The following is a 20488-nucleotide window of genomic DNA, read 5'->3' on the forward strand; positions in this document are numbered from 1 at the left end:
TATGTAGTTGCAAGTTCTGGCCATTGGAAAAAGAGAATGTGCGGCTCCCGGGTCTTCCCTTTAAAAATGACTGGATGTGTGCCCCCTTGGTTCCTTCCTCTGGGAGATGGTAAGTTTTTACCTTCAGCCATCAAATGGAAGCCATATGTTAAAGATACTAGGACTGGACCACTATCTACTCGGGACTAGCACATGAGAGAGAAAACTTCTACCTGGTTTCAGCCATTGTGCCTGTGGGTCTCTTTAACAGAGGGACTTACCTGGTATCCCAACTAAGACAAGAAGCTAGAGTGAGACCAGGTCTCCATTCTTCTAGCAAAGCCCCTTGCCACCAATTAAATACTTTAAAGGGGTGAAAAAAAGTGTTCCATTCAGTTTTCTTTCGTGGAAAACTTTTAAAATATGAGATTACCAGGATCTCAAAGACAATTTATGCTTAGGTCACAGGAAAAACTGAGAGGACCCAGAAAAGCAAATCAGCCTCCAGCAGAAATAGTAGGGGAGAGAGCTCTAAGTGACAACCACAACCAGTGCTCTTCTTTCAGCAGTTCACTCCATTCCTAGGAAAGGCACTGAAAGCTGAAATGATGCAAGCCAAGGCTAATGTCTCCATGGAAACTGTTACAATTGAAGCTTGTGTTCCTGACCAAGAACTCAATGGTCAACTTTTTCAAGAAATAATATAAACTCCACGTTTTATCATCTATTAAAGCCTTGAGATTTTTAAAGCTGTTGTACCAATGATATCCCACAAAAGATATGTGTGTATTCTGTACCATACAAAGTGAGTACACATCAATTAAATCTAACACAACAACCAATCATGTGACCTTTTATTGACTCTGATTCAGTAACACTGTATACCACAAAGAAGTTCACTTTAATAATCCCTGCTGACTTCTAAATACAGTGAATCAGAACATTTAAGAACTTCAATAGAGAAAGCAAAGATGAAACTTGAATGGAGAGTGAATTAAGTCACAAAGCTGCCTCCGCCACTGACCAGTTGTAGAACCCTGGACAGTTGCTTAAATTCTAAGCAATTTCCCAGTCCACAAGAGGAAATGTCATAACACCTGTCTCATAGGGTTGTGATGATGACCAAACACGACATTGTATGTAAAAACTACTTGTGAATTACACAGGAATGTTCTATGGTATTGTTATCAGAATCAAAGCACTTGGAAAGGCTTTTATGGGGTGACTTTGATGAACATCTTCACGAAAACTTTAAGCAGAACACACGCTACCAGCCACTCTTCGAAAAACTGACCTAGAGAAATTTCTTTTGCTGTCTTTAAAATTCACCCACACGCACTAGCTGGCAAGAGCTCGTCTTTCTGCTGCATTCACCACTGGCATCCATTTGCTCATCAGCCGGAGTATCAGGAGGACGTCCGTCACAAACTATGAAGAAAAAAGAGCTGTGCTGAGCTGAGCCTCTGTGTGGCAACCAGTCCATCAACCAAAAACACAATCAGAAACCTCAAAACCAGAGACAAGAAGTATTTTGAGGTACCAGGAAAAGACAGAAAGGAGAATATAGCAGTTACGCATCCAGGCACTGGAGTGAGACTGTTTTGAGTTTGAATCATGGCTTTTGCACTTAGCATGTATCATCTGAAGCGCCTTTGAGTTTCAGTCTCTCTAACTAGAAAACAGGACCACTTAGCACAATTGTTGGCATACGGTAAGTAGTCAAAGGTTAGACACTAATATTAATAATAATAACGATAATAATAATAATAAATATACTTGTAATGCTGGCAGAAATTAGGTTTGGCAGATCTCCAGTCAGGCTTTGCTGCCAGGTATTACCTGGACAGCATGCTGGCTCAGTCATGAGTTCCCCCAGGCTAATCAAGGTTCCTCTGGATCACTGCCTAATGCCCCAGGATAGGTGAAACATCCAAGAATGACAGACTGGCCAGCTGGCTAGATTCTGACACTTGTTTTTCTGGTTCACAGCTGCCTGTCACTATCCTGAAAGGTGTTTGCAGATAAGATTCACATGGCTATCCATGCCTAACTTTTCCATTCATGCCCAGGCTTATGGGGTGAAACAATCATCTTTAAAACATGGCCCTATCCCAAAGGATATGAACAGACACTTCTCAAAAGAAGACATTTATGCAGCCAAAAGACACATGAAAAAATGTTCATCATCACTGGCCATCAAAGAAATGCAAATCAAAACCACAATGAGATACCATCTCACACCAGTTAGAATAGCAATCATTAAAAAGTCAGGAAACAACAGATGCTGGAGAGGATGTGGAGAAATAGGAACACTTTTACACTGTTGGTGGGAGTGTAAACTAGTTCAACCATGGTGGAAGACAGTGTGGAGATTCCTCAAGGATCTAGAACTAGAAATAACATTTGACCTAGCGATTTCATTACTGGGTATATATCCAAAAGATTATAAATTATGCTACTATAAAGACACAGGCATATGTATGTTTATTGCGGCACTATTCACAATAGCGAAGACTTGGAACCAACCCAGATGTCCATCAGTGACAGACTGGATTAAGAAAATGTGGTACATATGCAACATGGAATACTATGCAGCCATAAAAAAGGATGAGTTCATGTTCTTTGCAGGGACATGGATGCAGCTGGAAACCATCATTCTCCGCAAACTATCACAAGGACAGAAAACCAAACACCTCATGTTCTCACTCACAGGTGGGAACTGAACAATGAGATCACTTGGACACAGGGCGGGAAATATCACACCCTGGGGCCTGTCAGGGGGTGGGGGGCTGGGAGAGGGCTAGCATTAGGAGATATACCTAATGTCAATGACAAGTTAATGGGTGCAGCAAACTAACATGGCACATGTATACCTATGTAACAAACCTGCACATTGTGCACACGTACTCTAGAATTTAAAGTATAATAAAAACAAAACAAAACAAAACAAACAAACAAACAAACAAAAACCTTGGCCCTATCCAACAAAATAGTGCACATCAGCACCCACTTGGTGGACAGCGCCAGATCCCTAAACACGCCCTGGAAGTAGGGGAAATTTTTCTGGTTCTCCTAGGCTATTCCTGTAAGGGCCACTACGTCTTCACTATTTATTAAAACTGCACTGCTGCTCCCTGCAGCCAGGAAGCAACTTTACAGCTTCAAAATGTCTATTCTTTCCTTAGCTCACACAAGCATCACACATACACTGAAAAAGGCTCAACAAGAATCGTTATACCTGTTCCACAGATAAGGAGTCAGGCTCAGTTTGAGACATTAAGTGATTTTCTTTGGCTATATGGTGATTAAGCAGCAGAAGCAGCCTAAAATGCAGATTATCCGACTCCTCCTAATCTGGTGCTCTTTCCAGAAAATGTGGACATTTGTTTTACAACATTCGACTTCCATAATGGCACTTTCTGTCTGGAGAATTCATTAACTAAGGTATCTTGGTCACAGTGCAGTGCAGAGTCACACACTTGAAAGCCACTCACACAGGCAGATGTTCACCGCACTCTAGAAATCTAAAGGGTGACTGATAACAGCCATGCTAATTAACATAATTGACAATTAATTCCCAGTTCTGGCTTCCTCTCTCTCCTGCCTGGATTAATCTAGCAGTCTCCTGTCAGGTCTCTGCTGCATTTAGTCCTTCATTGCTCCAATCCAACTGGAACACGAACACTGGATTGATGCTTTAGGGAGAAATATTTCATGTCACTAAAATCATGATCATAATAAAACAACTCCAGTGGTTCTCCATTGCCTACCAATCTCTGACTCACTAGGCAAACTCCAACTTGCCACTTAACCTCACTGAGTTTCCTCAACTGCAAAATGAAAGAGTGGGTTAAATAGAGCCTTGCCCATTTCCAGCTCATGACTCTAAAACCCCCAATCTCAGTATCCACTACAAAAAAAAAAAAAGAAAAAGAAAAAGAAAGTCCCCAATCAAGCCCAAATCCTGAATCTAGAGACTGCTGGGAGAAAGCCAAGTCCAGTGCCAGTGGTCCAGAGCTCCCATGGCCTTATTTTAAGCCTGGATCTACCACTTACCAGCTGTCACTTTAGGCAAGTCACTAGATGTCTAAAATGGCTTCAGGTTTGGGCCTTCAGTGATCTTCCAAACTTAAATTCCCACCATTATTTAAGAACCTTCCGTTTTAGGCAAGTCTGTGTACATGAATGCAAACTGGTCCATTCTTACTTCTGTTAATTATGCTATGTTTCCACCCAGCCACTTCCTGGGAATACCTGTCCTCCCCTTGTCTGTGAATTGAAATCCTACCATCCTTAAAGGTAAAAGCCTGACCTGTTCTATGAAGCCTCCTCCCTTCTACAATGCTCACAAACATCTTCCACAAGGCAAAGAAACTGCAGGCTCCTTGGTCACAACAATTTCTGCTCTTCCTTTGGACTAGCAACATTCTTGGCATATAGGCTTACAGATATTTGTTGACTAAATAAATAAATGTGTAGTACTATGCCCAAATAAATATGAACAAGTGTTCTTTTAGTTAATGTGGCTCAGCTATAGATTTGCTGCAGCCTGGAGCCAACTGAAGTTAACAGAAGATGAACATCAGCAGGGCAAGGACAACCATCAGCAGTAAAAGACACTGATATCCGACCAACCTGAAGAATAAGAAAAACACAGATGTCAAAAAGAAATGGTAACCTAAACACCAAAGTATTTTGCAAGATCAACCTCATAAGCCTATACTGTTAGAGAGTGGAGGAAATTAGAGGTTTATCCAAAGCTGAATTCACTTTTTGAATAAATAAACAAGTATTTATTGAGAGACTTTCTTGTACAGACACTGTTTTCATTGCTGGGGATAGGGCAGAGAACAAAAGAGATGACATTGCTGCTGGTATTCCAGCATCCAAGAAGGTAGGCTAGGTATAACACCTCCCTCTAGCTCCAAGGTGAAGTCCACGAAGCAACAGCTTCTTGTACCAACTGCTTGCTATGCCTTCAAGTAAGGAAAAAAAGGAACACACCATTCACGACTGACCAAATAGAGGCAGTGCTAAAAGTGCTCTGTCACTCCCTATGAGGCATTCCTCACCCTAGAATGCACTGGGGAAGTTTGCAGCACGGCACTCTGCGCCTAAGTCACTTGAACACTGCCAATTGAGCCCTGCCACTAGCGTCACTTAAATATCAAACCTCTCAAATGGCAAATGTGGCTCATGATGTCAAAAACAAAACTCAGAGGTGGGAAGGGAGGGTGGTAGTTGGTTAAAAGATCAGGTACTTTTCACCACTGCAAAACCTTAGGTTCCTTTCTTCTTTGGAGCAAAAACCTCTTCTATCCTCTAAAACCTTGAAAAAAAATTTTTCTTCCAGCAGGGTACTGAAAATAGCTTTGCATTTAACATTTAAAGTTGTTTTTGATCCCACACTCTTTCAGCCCTGCTCTCTCCTGCAAACTCATTCCATTCCCTAAGGGCACTTATAAGTATGTTTTATAAGCAGGCAAGCCAGAGTCACCATTTTTATCCCTAAGAGTTAAAAAGAAAAAACAATTTACATAATTATATGGAAGATAAGTTGGCCAAGAACACAGAAATCTTATCTGGACCAAAAGTTCTGGGACAAAATTTCTTTCAACTCATCAAGAAAGATAGCAGATCAAAATCAAGGTTCCTACTGTGAATGTCACTGCAGAGCGCTACACATGGGAACTGCTGGAGTTCCTCATTGCTGAGTGCCATATACTTCTTCAAGAAGAAATCAGAGGCAGCCATTTGAGGGCAGGTTTGAACAATGAAGTATATCTATTTTCCCCTGCTATGGTGAGAAAACAACAGGATTTTACAGTCAAAAAGCACCTGAGAAATCACAGTTCAAAGGGGATAACTTACTCGAAGTTATACTCAGCCAGTCAGTGGCTGGGCCAAGACTGGAGCCCAGGCCTCTCCCAGCATTCAGTCCAGGGTTTTCCCTACTCCCTGCACTACTGTCAAATTTATAACACATGAAACCAAATCTTAGAGATATAGAGGTAAAACATCCCTTCTATAAAAGTTTAACAGACTGAAAATATAGTAGGAGAAGTGACTGAGGTAAATGGGTCCTATGAACGCTAGCAGCAAATCAGGCACAATGCTACTGAGAGGAGGGTCTAGCAGCAGAGGGCTTGGCGACTGCTGATACTAACCAGTATGTTTTCAGCTACAGTCACCACTAAATAGCTTTTGTGGGCTCGCCTAGGAACTAAACCACTATTTAGTTCATTTTTTCCTATAGAAAAATTTATCCCAAGTTTCCATCTAGTGCCTTACAAATAAACTTTTGGAACAAAACCTGTTTTTAAGATGGCTGTGCACATGAAGCAGAATTCTGAGGTCTAAAGTTCTGCACTAAACACAATTAAAGCAGTAATATTTGGTGAAACATGCTAGGAGTGCATTTATAAGAAAACCCTTCAAACTCTTAATTTGTTTATATGCAATATAATGTTTTATTAAAAGCCTTCCAAGCAGGGTATGGTAAATTACTATTTTATAATATATAACCAAGGACAAATGCTATAATTCTGTATGCAAGTATTTACAAGGCCTTTCTAACCCTGGACTCAGGGTTAAAGGGAGTATAAAAGAGGCAGAAAACATGTGTACACAAGCGGTTCATAACTGAGTCACACTAGCCTTTACTTTCCTCAAAGATATCAAGCACCTTTCAACCTCAGGGCCTTTACACATGCTGTTCTCTCTTCCTGGGATACTTTCCCCCAGATCTTTCTGGAGCTGAGCTCAAACGTCACCTCATCAGAGAGGTCTCCCCTGTGATCCAGATAAGGCACCCTCCCTCCCACCATACCTCATCACTACTGCTTTACTCTATTTGCTTGCCATCCTAGCACTCCCAGCACTTGTCACAGCAAAGCATGAACGTGTTTCATTATTAATCATCTGCCTCCTCCTCCTGGCCCCTTGTTTTGTTCACTGCTGTATCCTCAGTGCCCAGAACAGTGCTATGCATCCAATAAACTTCACAGACAGAGTAACTGAGTGAAACTGGAGAGTTGGAAGTAAGCACAGATAATTAGCCATGAAACAATTTAAAAATGAGAGAACTGGCCATCCTGATTTGATATGATATGGTAATTTGCTCATTATGACATACCCTTGCTTCTGAATGAATGAATGGCTGGTAATTAAGAGTAAAAAGGAGAACACACATAAAGGGAACAAATGTCATCAGAGGTACTTCACAGAGAAGTGAGATCCAAGGCAGGCAGGGGCAAGGAAGTGAGGCCTCAAGGGAACAACTTAAGCAACGACCCATCCAGCCAGAGGGAGAGTGTGAAATCAGGAGGCCTAGGGAGGACAGCGGAGAGGCAAGGAGAACTGAACCTCGGGTACAGGGCTGTGGCTGGGAATGGAGGTTGGGTGGGGAAGCAGGGTTGCAGAGGAGGAACAGGACTAGACCCTGGAGAGCCTGGAAGACTGGACACAGGGGTGTCACCTGCATGCCACTGGCAACAGGGCTGTTCTTAGCAGGTAAAGCTGGCGTGTCATGTGGGAAGACTGAAAGGAGGTAAGCAGAGCAGAAAACTAGTCAGAAGACGACCTGGGTGGTCTAAGTATGAGGGGGCAAAAAGAGCTTCTTTCCTCTGCTTAGGCATGAGAAAGATACAAGTGAGCAAGATGTGAAGGCATCTCCACCCCCCCGCCAAAAAAAAAAAGACAATTTCCAGAGCATCTCACAGTAGCACACCATGGCAGATTCAGGCCAACTTCCCATCCGTCCTGCTCTTGGTGCACTCAAGAAAGACAGAGCTCAGGATGAGAGCTCTGAGGGCAGGGCACGTCCTTCCATGCCTCCCAAATCTGAGGTTAATTATATTCAGGACAGCCTGTGTTTATTATCTTTTTATTCTTTGAAAAAAAAAAGTGGTATCTAATTTCACTGTGCAGTATATATTTGAACATTATATAACACATTTTTATGTAACAGGTTCTTGACATAAAACAATGTGTCCCTTACTATCTAAATGTATTTGGGGAACAACTGGCATTAAAAACATATATATATATGCACACACACACACACACACACACACACACACACACCCAAGGCTGTGGATATACCAAGGTTGTGGACGTTGGTCTTCAGGGAGAAAAGGACAAAGGTGAGAGACCTTTGAAAAGGTCCCCTCCTTGGTGAGGAGCTCTGCAGATGGCTAGATGAGGCTAGGAAGTGGGGTTAGTGAGTTATGTTAAAAGGTTCATCTCACACAAGGAGCTGCCTGGGGAGGAGCTGGCTAAGCCACAGGGGGCCTGGGTCAGAGCAACACTGCAGAGAAGGCAGGAGGAGGCCAGAGACAGCCAGGCACAACAGAATGTGAGGAGAATGCTCACAAGCCCTTGGAGCTGCTGCTCAGGTAGCATCCAGGTCCGCGTCCCTTATGCGGAGGGTTTCAGCCGGTCCTGCTCTAAAAGAGGCTCATACCACGTTTGTCAACAATAACACTGGTTCCCAATTGCTGTCGGCCTACTAGGCTCCTGGCATGGTGCGGCTGAGTGACGTAAGGGATGTAACGGGGTGTTTCCTCCCAGTAGGCATCTACTAGGGTGTTACAGGGCAGACTCTGGAGTCCACCGGCACAAATCCTGCCCCAAGCCATAACAGCTGAGTGACCTTGGACAGTTTATAAAACCACCTCATTTGTAAAGTAAGGATAATAGTACCTGCCTCATGGAGTTGTTATGGGGTCTAAATGAGTTAATAAGCAGAGGTGACTCACATATGTGCTGGTATATAGAAAGTGTTCAATAAATGTTAGCTATTACCATAATAATTGTTATTCCTATTTTGCACTCAGAGAAGCTAACTGACTTGCCCAGGTCACACATTTCAAACAGTGGTTGAAGGAATAATTACAAGCCAATGCTTCATTCAGTACATGCACAAAACTCAGTGGGTAGAGCATTAGCCAAATATTAAGTTAGGCAGACCAGCCATCCTTTCTTTAACCAGGCTAGATAAAAATTAGTTTACACTATTTAAAAGGACAGCACGTACTAAGGTAAAAACCATACTCCATTACATGCCAGTACTCAACGTTCCCCTGTAGCGAAGATGACTAAACCTTATCGAATCTTATCTCCCCCTGAGGTTAAGTCCCCAATTCAAACCCTCCTTCCACGCAGACCTAAGTACTCACGGCCTTGTCCACTTATGGCCCTGTTGCACCCCTTGTCAATGCTTTTTCCAATGCTTTAACTCATTTAATCCACACCTCAACTCTTTGATGTAGGGGCTACTATGATCCCAGTTTCACAGATGAGGACACCAAGGCATAGAGAGCAAAAGAAACTTGACCACAAGTCACAAAGCCAGTAGGGAATACTTAGGATGTGAAATCTGGCTCCAGAGTCTGTATGCTAAACTACCCAACCAAACTGCCTTTTAGGACAGCTTGGGGAATGAAGGGATGTAGGCTCCAGCGTGTCATGAGGACTCATTGTGACAGTGCTTGCAAGCAGTCTGCAAACCCGTAACTCCAAGGCCACAAATGCAGGTTACAGGCTGCCATTAATGTCCACAATGGCCTTGCTAGCAGAACACAGGAGACACAGGTCAGGGCTAAAGAGGGGACCCCGGGCCATGGATGGTATGAATAGCAGAAGCTAGGACAGACATTTATCTTTACAGGGGTGCAAGAAGAGAATCAAGAAACCAGCATGACCCAAAGGCTGAGGGAGGAAAGGATTTCAAGGGACAAAAAAACAAGGGAGGTAACAGCTTCAAAGGGGCTGAGCACAGTGGCTCATGCCTATAATCCCAGCACTTTGGGAGGTTGGTGCGGGTGGGCCACCTGAGCCCAGGAGTTTGAGACCAGCCTGGGCAACATGGTGAAACTCCCATCTCTAATAAAAATACAAAAATTAGCCAGGTGTGGTGGCATGCACCTGTTGTCTCAGCTACTCTGGAGGCTGGGACAGGAGGATCACCTGAGACTTGGGAGGCTGTAGTGAGCCATGGCAGGGCAAGAGTGAGACCCTTTAAAAAAAAATACTGCAAAGGGGCCAAGAACAACCACTCAGGAATAAGGATGGGCAGATGGGCCCCAGGAACTCAAGACAAAGTTTTGGAGAAAACTTTGAGAAGAAATATAAAGAAAGGTGGTAGAGAGAGAAGCCAGAGGGCAGGTACTAAGAATGGAGCAGGAGATGGGAGAGTGGGGGAGGCTGGCAGAAGGGAGGAAAGAGAGAGGCATACGAACCTGGGGTACCAAGTAAAGACACATGTAAATTGCCTGGCACACAGCAGGCTCGCCACAAGTGTGTTTCTGCCTCTTCCATCCTTCCTCTCCTAAATCAAGCCTAAGGTTTTCAGGGTGGGGAGGGGGAGACTAAGGACAAACAGCACAAATAATATTCTAGTGACAGGACCCGGGCAGAGGTGAGAAGGAATGGCAGCTGGCACAAAGGAAAGGCTTCCTGTGTGCCAGGCATTTTACATGCACCATCTCCCTTAATCCTCACACAGATTCAATGAGGCAGGCACTGCCATTACACCAAGAGGAGAAGCCTGAGGTCAAAGGAGTCAAGCACACATCCAAGGCCACACAGCCCAAACCTGAGTCATAGATTCTTCTGCCACCTAAGCCCAGGCACTTGCCCATGGTGAGAGGCCAAGAAAAGGAACAGAGGAGGGGTCCACTTGCTTTCTCTGAACTGGGAGGAGAGGAGGGGATGACGGGGATAGAGACAAGACATTTTGGGCAGGAAGCAAGAGATGCTGAGGGGGGTTGGGTCAGAGCAGGTCTTATTTCATGAAGGAGAAGAAAATACAGGGTGGGTATTTGGGATAAATCTGAGTCTTGTGATAAGGTGACAATGAAAAAAGACTGTGGAGAAGGATAACATGCCTGTGTCCCTAGTTCCCAACTAAACCTCAAGGTCTAGAAAGAATATTTTACTTCCCTGCAAATAACTACTTTAGTTATCACGATGCTTCCTAAAATCACTACATGTAATCAGGGGGCTGAAGCTGTTTATTCAATATTGACTTTCTCCTACCACAGTGAGAGTTGATGATGAAATCACAAAGAAAGCTCAGATATATTATAACCCTAACACCAAAGAGAGATATTAACTATCTAGTTTTTACCTTTTCATATGCAATTTTGTTAATACAGCCAAATCTTTCTATGGTGCTTGTCCATCTTTTAGCATATAAATTCCACAGAGATTGTTGTGTGAAGGGATAAATCTGAAAACACGGCCACTTCCTTTTCCTGCCCTGTGGCATGCAAACCTCTTCTGCAAATAGCAGACAAACTCGTGAGTAGTCATCGTTTTATAAATCATTTGAAATGGATCCTTTAAAACACCATCTATTTATCTGCTTAACCTTCTTATGAAAATAGGGCTTCAGCTCAGATATTCTGGAGGTGCCAGGAGGTAAATACCAACCTGAATTCAGATGTATTAAATATTTAGAGACTTACAGAACTTTACAGCAGAGGAACCTTTGAGATCACCTAATTCAACTGTCTTACTTTCCATCAGAGGCAAACACAACCCAGAAAAATTTAATAACTTTTAATAAATTTAATAACTGGAAAGGCCATGAGAGCCCAAGCCTAAACTAGAACCAGGATGTCCAGCTTCTAACTCCCTTAGTGCTTTTGTACGAGACCTGTTTTTTCTTCAGAGGGTAGAATAAAGAACAAATTTAACTACAGTTTTAACTTATTGCTATCATTCACTGGCTACGCCTACAATCAAAACCAAAACGCTTCTACAGACCCAGCTTCAGATGATACAGGCAATTTCAAATCCTGTCCAGGAAATTTCCAAACGTTCTAAATATGTTCTATAAGCGGTTTTAAAGACTTATCAATAAAGTGATCTGAGTAACAAAACATGGACTGAAAGATCGAATTTTGTATTTTCAAAAATATTTTGGAATTCCTTTGATATGGAAATCAAATATAACAGCGGCGATTTTTTTTTAAGTCTTGCAAGCACAGAGAGCATGATATTATTCAAAACTGCTCAAGAGCAGCAATGATTATTTTAAGCTTATGATTCAACGGGTACATTAATTAAAGACACCACCAACCCAAATTGACAGATCTTGATATCAATGAGTCCAGAAGAATTAAAATAATAGTCATATAAAAATAGATTAAAGAGGTGAACAACAGCATATGTCAGAAGGACAAATGACAAGCAAGCAGGTGTCGTGGGAAAGGAATGCATCTAAGGAGCAGCTTTTGTGGATTTTTAATAAAACGACGATGCTGGAAATACGGGTATACGGGTAGTGTCAAGAAAAGCTTGTTCACAAATACGGAATCTGATTTTTGGAAGCTGGGTGAGAAAACTTGGCTAATAATTCCTTACTGAAGAGTAGCGGTGGAAGAAGGGAGAAGAGACCGCAAGCGCCAAAGCGCCAAAACAACGCTAGGTGACCGGGAAGGGGCCGAGGCGGAGAGGGGAGAGGGGTCAGGAGGTGCGGGGTGCGCGGCGGCAGCGGCTCTCTCACCGGCCGGCGAGAACTTGACAGCAGGCGCCGGTGTCCAGCACACCCCTTCCCTCCCCAGCTCCTGCCGGGCGGCACCTGCGCTCACCCCGCAGCCGGCTCTCGCGACCCCTCGGGGTGGCTGACATACACCCCACAAGGTCGACGTTCACCTCTACCTTCCTCGTCTTCTTCCAAGCAAACGGGGACCTCTCTGGGACGTCAACGCCCGGCAATAGCCAAGCGGGAACCTTTTCTTCCCTGACATCTGTCAAACTCGGAGCTGGAGCCAGGCTCGCTGCGCCCTCCACGGAGCTCTGGGGCTCCAAGGCCGGCCCGCACCCGGGCTCCGGGCGACATCCCCACGCCGAAGCGCACCTGCCAGCAGACCCACGGGGCATCCTTGCGGGCCGCCCAGTACCTGGACCGCACAGGCCCCACGAAAGTTCGCAGGCTGGGGTCGGCCCCGTGCCGGCCGGGGATTCCCGGGTGCAGCGCCAGCCCTGGCTACAGGGCCGAAGGGGCGGGCGGACTTGGACTCCCCAAGCCCGACGGAGACGCCCTCTCCGCCCCCACCCAGCCTCGCGGGCTCCCGAAAGGGAAGTGAAGCGGAGAGGAAGGGCAGACGCGGCACGGTTCGCCCAACGCCCTTGGGGGGCAGCCGCCAAGGATGGTCCCCTCGGGGATCCCCGAAGCTCCCGGGGATACATCTACGAGTCCTCCTCAGCCGATTCACTGCCCCCAAGTGCAGAGCTGTCCCTTTAAGAGGCAGCTAGCTGCCCCCTCCCCCCGCCAGGTAGCGATGCCCGCGGAAGGGCGGTGGGTACTCCAGCGGACACTTTCTCGGCCCCTTCAAGGGCTCCTGCGGCACCTCTGCCTGCCCTAGCCCGCAACGGCAGCCCAGGCGAGGAGGATGGGGGCGGACGGGCGCGGCGCCTTTAAGGGGCGCAGCCTCCCCGCGGCCCGGGTGGGGGCAGGGAGCGGTCACGGGCCCTTTAAGGCCGGCAGCGGGCACGTCGGGCAGGGTTCTTCGGCGGCCGGGTTGCCCCCGGGGCGGCGGCAGGGGCGCAGCGCCCGCGAGGGTTCTAACGGCCCCCGACGGGGTGCGCGGGATCGCGCCGCTGGCCGCCGCCGGCCTGACACTCACCGTGGCTCGCCGGGAGCGCCCGCGCCCGCGCCCGCACTCGGATCCCGCGGCGGCGGCGGCGGTGAGTCCGGCGCGGGTAAACAGGCACCTCCGTCCCTGACCTACTTTCTGCCTTCCCTAAATGTCGCACCACTAACCTACTTTCCGACCAATCCGCTCCCCGCCGGCCCAGGCCCGGCCCCCCGCCCACCAATCGCTGTGCCCAACCCCCCTTCCCCGCCCACCAATGGAGGAGCCGCGGAGCCCGGATACCTGCCTCTTCCCGCCAGCCAATCCGAGCGCCCGAAGGGAGCCGGTCCCGGCGGCCGCCACCAGCCAATCCGCGCGCGGCTCGGCAGCCCGCTGGCCAGTTGTGTGGCGGCTAGAGAGGCCGCGGACCAATGGCGAGGCGGCGGGGGCCGGTTTACCTGCTACTTTCCTGCCACCAATCATTTGGCGCACAGGAGCGCACGCCCCGAGGAGAAGACCAATCTGCGCGCGCTCCCTGGGTTTCCTCGCCCCTGCCCTCTCCCTTTCCCCTCAGGTCTCCCACTAACCGCGGCCACTGCGGTGCCCACGCCGCGCTCCTCGGGGTCGCCGGGGATGTCCCTCTTCTCTGGGTCCCCTGCCGGCTGGCGTCTGGCCGTCTGCCCTCACCCCTCCTCCTTCTCCTCCACTCGGGGCATTGCGACGAAAAGCAGCAGTTCCTGACTCCCCTCCCTCCAGCTCCATCTAGGAAACCAATTTTAGGAACATTGAGTGCCAGACCCTTCCTAAAACCCCTGGTGTGCCCAAGTCTAAACTAGAGAACGAATACTCAGTATTTCTAGAAGGTGTTTCCACCCCGAGGACTGCAAGTGTTCTCACGTTCTTTGCGTTCGTCATGACCTCCAAGTGTCCCACTGGAGCTGTCATTCCCGTAGTTCCAAAGAGAATACTCGAGCGCGGAGCGATTCCATTGCCATTTCCTTCCAGTAGCCAGGTTTTGACCACTTGCTGAGGGGTAGACACCAGCCCCGCGGCAGCGCTCTCTGCTGCGAAAAGCTGTCTACGGAGCGAGACGGAAGGAAACAGTTAGAGAAAATAAAAATTTGATAACGACATGCAACTCGGTTCCTGAGAGGACAGAGACACTGACTTATTTTTGCATCCCAGGCACTTTGTAGAGGGCCTTTAGCACAAAGAAATCCCGGCTCTTCCAGATGTTAAACTCCCTGAATAGAAGGACAGCGTCTTCTTTTTCGTTATCCATCGTGCCAGCTCTCCTTTAGCGCCTGCTGGGGTAGGGTGGAGTGGTGGGGGCGGGACCGGCACCCAGCAAGTGCACCATAAATATCTGTTGGCTGGATATATGAACAAATGGAATTAAATCAATTGGCCTAATTCTGTTACCCAGACTGGCCCCCCGTGACTCTAGACTTCTAGGCTGATAAGTTCTTTGAATACAGACACTGCATTTTTTAATCTTTGTAACAGCATTGCCCATCCCCAGCTCATTGACAGGCACGGAGTGCCCAATATGTGCTTGTGGGCTGAATGCTGGCTGTTTTCTAGGTCAACCACCTCGGTCGGTAGCTTGCTATTTTTCCTAAGTTTACACGCTGATGGAATCTTATTGCTACTTTGTCTCTGCCCCAATTTCATGAGAAGATCACTCTAGGTAAGTGGGACTTAAGGGAAGCACTTGACAAGATATCGTGGACAAGATGAAGAAATATGGGATGGATGCTAGTATCATTAATTGGGCTAACAACTGGTTAAGTAACCATAACCTAAAGATGCTGATTAATGAGTCCACGTTGACTGAAAGGAAGATTGCAGGGAGTCAGTCAACATTCCAGCAGCACCTACTACATAACAGACACTGTGCTAAGTACTTTCCCCGCATTTTCTCCCTTAATCTTTATAACCACACTGTGAGGAAGCTTTTATTGCCCCATTTTACAGATGAGAAAACTGAAAGTCAGAATTTAGCTAGCTGGCCAAAGGTTACACAGTAGGTGGCAGAACCATGATTCAAACCAGACTTTTTCTTTTTATTTCAAAGCGTCTATACCACACCAGTTACCCTCAGAATGACAGAAGCCTCTCTCCCAGGTCCAGACATCAGAACTTTTATCAGTGGCCTGAAGGAAAATCCAGAAGATTCGCATCACATGTCCAGATGACACAAAGCCAGGAGGGGAAGAGACGCTATTATATAGCACAAACCACATACAATATTGGAGCAGTGGGCTGACTCTAAGGGTAAATGTGGAGTCTCAACCTGTGTGAAGCCAGCCGGAGGCAGAGGTGTCTTAGATGCTTATAGGAGCAAGATGAAGGGTCTTAGGTGACAAAAAATCTGAGTCCACAGTGAATTGTGGCTGCCAAAATAAATGAATGCTCTTAGGCTGCATCAATGGAAGTCTGACATGTAAAGCAAGATAGGTCTCATTGTGCTACCTAGTGTTGGTGAGTACCCACACGAAGTATTGTCTGCAATTAAGACTTGGCAGAAAGAAATTATCTACCTGCACAAGTAGAGGGACCAGGATGTAAAGAGGCTAGAACCTATGTCGTATGAGGAAATATTAAAGGAAGCAGAAGGTTTTGCCCCAGGGGTACAAGGTAACTGTCTTGATATATGTGAAGAACCGTCAAATAGAAGAGAAATTAAATTTATTCTTCAGGACCTTAAGGGGTTGAAGGAGAACCTGTGGGTAGAAACTCTAGAATGAATCAATATGAACAATTTTCTAACAGCTAAAGCATCCTCTGCCTTGATAAATTGAGTTTCTTGTCACAGAAAATCTCCAAGTGAGAACTGAATTACCATGCAGTGGGAGGGGGGCTGAAATAGGTGTCTTTTTGGACTCCATTCCTCTGAGATTCTCATCTTGTACCCTGGCTTTCCTCTTTTAATGGTTATCACCCTGCCTTATCCTACCCTCAGTGGCCAAGCCACTGTCTCCCCTCATGTGCACCTGTTTTTCCCTATGTAATTACACCTTTCTTTGTGTTTCTCTCTGTTGGAGATCCCAAACACCTCCTTCCACTACTACTTAACTTCCCTTTTCTTTTCTACTTTCCAGGATACTAAACTTTCAATTCTTAGGGCACTGCTAAGGTCAAAGTATTGTCCTGGGCATGAGTAGAATGATGTGGATAAAAGGAAGATAAGAGAGAGCATTTATTTGCACCTACTGTGTACCAGAGGCTTTAAATACATTATTTAATATAATCCTCACATTAACCCTAGCAGTTGATATGCTTGCCCTCCACACTTGCTAGCTGGATGACTTTTATCAAATTGCTTAACCTCTGTGTACCTCAATTTCCTCATCTGTAAAAGGGGGATAATCTAGTATCTACTTTATAGGGCTGTTACACCTGGCATACAGTCAAGATTTAGTACATATTAGGTATCACTCTTAGCAATTCTATGAAATTGATATTTCTTGCTCCCGTTTTACAAATGAAGTTAGTGAGGATAAAGTAGTATAATCTACAGTAGTTTCCCTGACTCTGATCCAATGATTGGATCCATCAGAATTACTTGGAGAGTTTTAAAAATACAGACTTCTGAGTCCCATTCTAGAAGATTCTGATTGCATTTCATTGGGATTTGACATTTGTGAATGGTTTGATCTGTTAACCAAGGTTGACATCTGGGTGTACAAAAAATGGGAATTAAAAAAATCAGGCATTAATGAGTTAATCAGTTTTATAGCTTTTTCAGCTGCTTTTGAAAAGACTTTCTTTGGCTCTTTTTTGAATGAGATGGCCATAGCAGTTCAGAATGGGAGAGCAGTAATACCTTATTTGGAATGTGTCCTAGACCGTGTAATTAGGCTTTAGACTAGATCTTGCTTACAGACATGGCGAAGATTCCAAAGATCTTGGTGCTCAGATGTGAAAGGGGCTTTTCCACTTGGCTAGAGGGAGCTAAAGGACCAGTGGCCACATGGCTTCTCAACAGAAGCTCTGAAGAACAGATAGACACTGTCTTCAAAAAACTGGCATCGATTTTGCCCTGCTTCACTGGGATGAGCAGACTAGAATTCACTTTCTGGAGATATAAAAGAAAGGAAGAATCTCTTCAAGTTAGTATAGCAAAGTGAAGTGTTCAAGCAAGCCATTTCAGAAATGCATTAGCTCAAAAAAATTTACAATATGCTTTTGAAAAAGAAAAGAAGGGATAGATTGGGGGAATTAGATTTCATACATTATCAATGTGTACTATTAAACTGTGGTAATAAAATAGTCTAGTATTGGTATAGAAACAGACCAATAGACGAATTAAAAGGCATAGCTTTCAGAAACAGACCCAAAGTATATGAAAGTTGAATTATAACGTGAATTGGGGAAAAGATAGATTTTTCGATAAATGCTATTGAGACAACTAGCTAGCTGTATGGAAACACATAAAATTTACCCCCTACCCTGTACTTACATTAAAACATAAACCATAGGAATAGAGAATTTAAGTGCATATAATCAAACCTATAAAAACACTAGAAAAAAATATGAGTAGAACTTCTATAATCTTGAAAGGCACATCTAAGTATAACACAAAATCCAGAGGCTATGAAAATAAAGGTGGACTTCATACACCTTTGTGTACGAAACCTTTGCACACACACACACTCTCCATATAAACGAAATAAAGGAAAAACTAGCATGCAGGCCCCACAACACATTATTAATGCGCGATATACACATTCCAGTTAATAAGTCAGCAGCTGGCATGGTGAGATGTAAGCAGTGATGTCATTTAACCTGTCATTGGTAGAAGAATTACTCCTTATAAAGAATTACTCCTTGTAACATTGCCGTACTTCATTGGCCCTCTCCTTCTCGTTTGGTGTTTTACAAACAAAAGTTTATAATCACCAAGCACAATCTCCAGCATCAAAGGTTGTTCAGATCCTCTGCAGTGAACTCTGGGTCCTTTGCTCCACTCACATAAAAGCTACAGACTCAGAATTTACCTAAGGAAAACTCTCATCTTGTACACAGATGTGTGTGCATTGTAAGAACAACTGCTACTCAAATCTCTCCTTTCTCTTTGGAAGAACAAGAACATCTATTGCTTTTTTTTTTTAGATTATGAAACCAATTTACATTTGTGATCAAAAATTTGGAAAGCACACACATAAAGAAGAAAATAAAAATAATCTATAATTCCATTAAGAAGATATAACCCCCATTAAAATATCAATGTATTTGCTCTGTAACTATATCATATTTTGACCTAATTTTTTTCTTTTTCAGAGACAGAATCTTGCTATGCTGCCCAGGCTGGACTTGAACTTCTAGACTCAAGCAATCCTCAAGCCTCAGCCTCCCAAGTGGCTGAGACTGTAGGCATGCTACCACACCCAGCTCTTTTGATCTAATTTTTATCATGTCAAAGTTTTGTCATCTTGCTTTAAAAAATTATCACAAGCATTCTCTCTTGTTACTGAGCCTCCTTCTACAACAGGCTGTCTAATGGCTGCAGCGTTTTTATTGTATGGAGAAACTATACCTCATTATGCAAAACTCTCTCATTGAAAATATTCACATAGTTTCTAATGTTTCTTTATCATACGGATGGCCCTGGACTCACAATGGTTTGACTTAAATTTTTCTAGTTTATGATTGGTGTATTGGGATATTAAATGTATTTTCAACTTTCAATATTTTTGACTTTCCATGGGTCTATTGGGACATAACCCCATCGTAAGTTGAGGTTCATCTGTAAACAGTTTTGAAAAGAACATTCTTTGGGATTTTTAAACCTCAGGGCCCTCTGGAAGCTATAAGCTTATGGGACCGGCCCATAGCTTTCCTACTCTACTTCATTACCACACTGGGTTTCAAAGAATCAGCTGGTATAGACAGGAAATACAACTTACATATTTTTTTCTTATAAGGTTTCAATGCTATCTTCTCCTGCTGCTGCTTCTCTCTCTGCCATAAAACTTATTTTAAAGACGTGGAAAATTATATGCACTTGAGTTAAATACAAAACCACAAGTGAGTATAACTTGATAAGTGGTCTTTGAGAAATTTATGAGCCAAAATCTGTGTCATAAATTGATAGCACTCTAGCTAACAAAATATGGACAATAAAACTTACTGTAAATAAAGCTATCCAAATCTTGAGTATGAATAAAGTCCATTTAGTTTGGGTTGTATTATTATTGTTGTTGTTTTTGACTCCTGTGCTGCATGTACATTTTCTTTTATTCATCTACTACTAAATCATACATTTGCACATTTACCAGAGAAAGACAAGAAAATATAATCAAGTGATATTACTTCTTAGCCCTTGGAAGATTTGGATAGGTGAGAAAGGTGAAAGTCAACAGCCAAAAAGAGAAGAAAAGAAGAAAAAGAAAGAAAGAAGAGAAAGAGAAAGAAAGAAGGAAAGAAAGGAAAGAAGGAAGGAAGGAAGGAAGGAAGGAGAAAGAAAGAGAGAGAGAGAAAGAAAGAAAAGAGAGAGAGATGGAGGGAGGGAGGAAGGAAAGAAAGGTCAGAAAGGAAAGCAAGCTTGCACACTGATCTCCCTGCCTGTAAATTTCCCTTACTTCCATTGCCTTTGACCCATGAATCTGGCTCACACTTGCTTCACTGCTTAAAGGTCACTTCCTCAGGGAAACCTTCCCTGACCTCCCAGCTATAAAAATCTACCACAACAGCACCTGGTACTTCCTCTTTCAAAGCACTGTCTCACTTGTAATTTCTCGTCTTCTCATAAACTCTGTGAGGCAGGTGCCACACCTGCATGGTTCACTTCTGTATCTCCCATAGCTATCAAAGCAGTGGCACATTCATGAGAACAAATATTGTCTGAACAAATTAATAAAAAATGATAAAGAGATGCGAAAGTGAGCTGTACCTATTGCATGGACACACGCAAGACA

At 44.5% G+C, this 20488-nt stretch overlaps 2 protein-coding genes across 46 annotated transcripts in view; one reads left to right on the forward strand and one right to left on the reverse strand.

Annotated features, from left to right (window-relative positions):
• Positions 1-14853, reverse strand: part of BMAL1 (basic helix-loop-helix ARNT like 1) — a 110439-nt gene extending 95586 nt beyond the window's left edge. For 43 of the 45 annotated variants that reach the window (XR_012423383.1, XR_012423381.1, XR_012423382.1 and 40 more), the window contains exon 1: positions 13617-13750. The gene's annotated coding sequence lies outside the window, so the exon portion shown is untranslated. Of the gene's footprint in view, positions 1-13616; positions 13751-14462 lie in introns of those variants that run through there. The other 2 variants (XM_065528515.1, XM_074014235.1) reach the window with 2 other exon arrangements.
• LOC141408476 (uncharacterized) lies at positions 12154-19743 on the forward strand. The gene is made up of 2 exons (XM_074014251.1): positions 12154-15255; positions 18852-19743. The coding sequence occupies exon 1, from the start codon at positions 13383-13385 to the stop codon at positions 14304-14306; it is 924 nt and encodes a 307-aa protein (XP_073870352.1). The 5' UTR covers positions 12154-13382; the 3' UTR covers positions 14307-15255; positions 18852-19743.
• Positions 19744-20488: the final 745 nt, after the last annotated feature.

This window comes from Macaca fascicularis, chromosome 14 (assembly GCF_037993035.2).
Source record: "Macaca fascicularis isolate 582-1 chromosome 14, T2T-MFA8v1.1".
Classification (NCBI taxonomy): domain Eukaryota; kingdom Metazoa; phylum Chordata; class Mammalia; order Primates; family Cercopithecidae; genus Macaca; species Macaca fascicularis.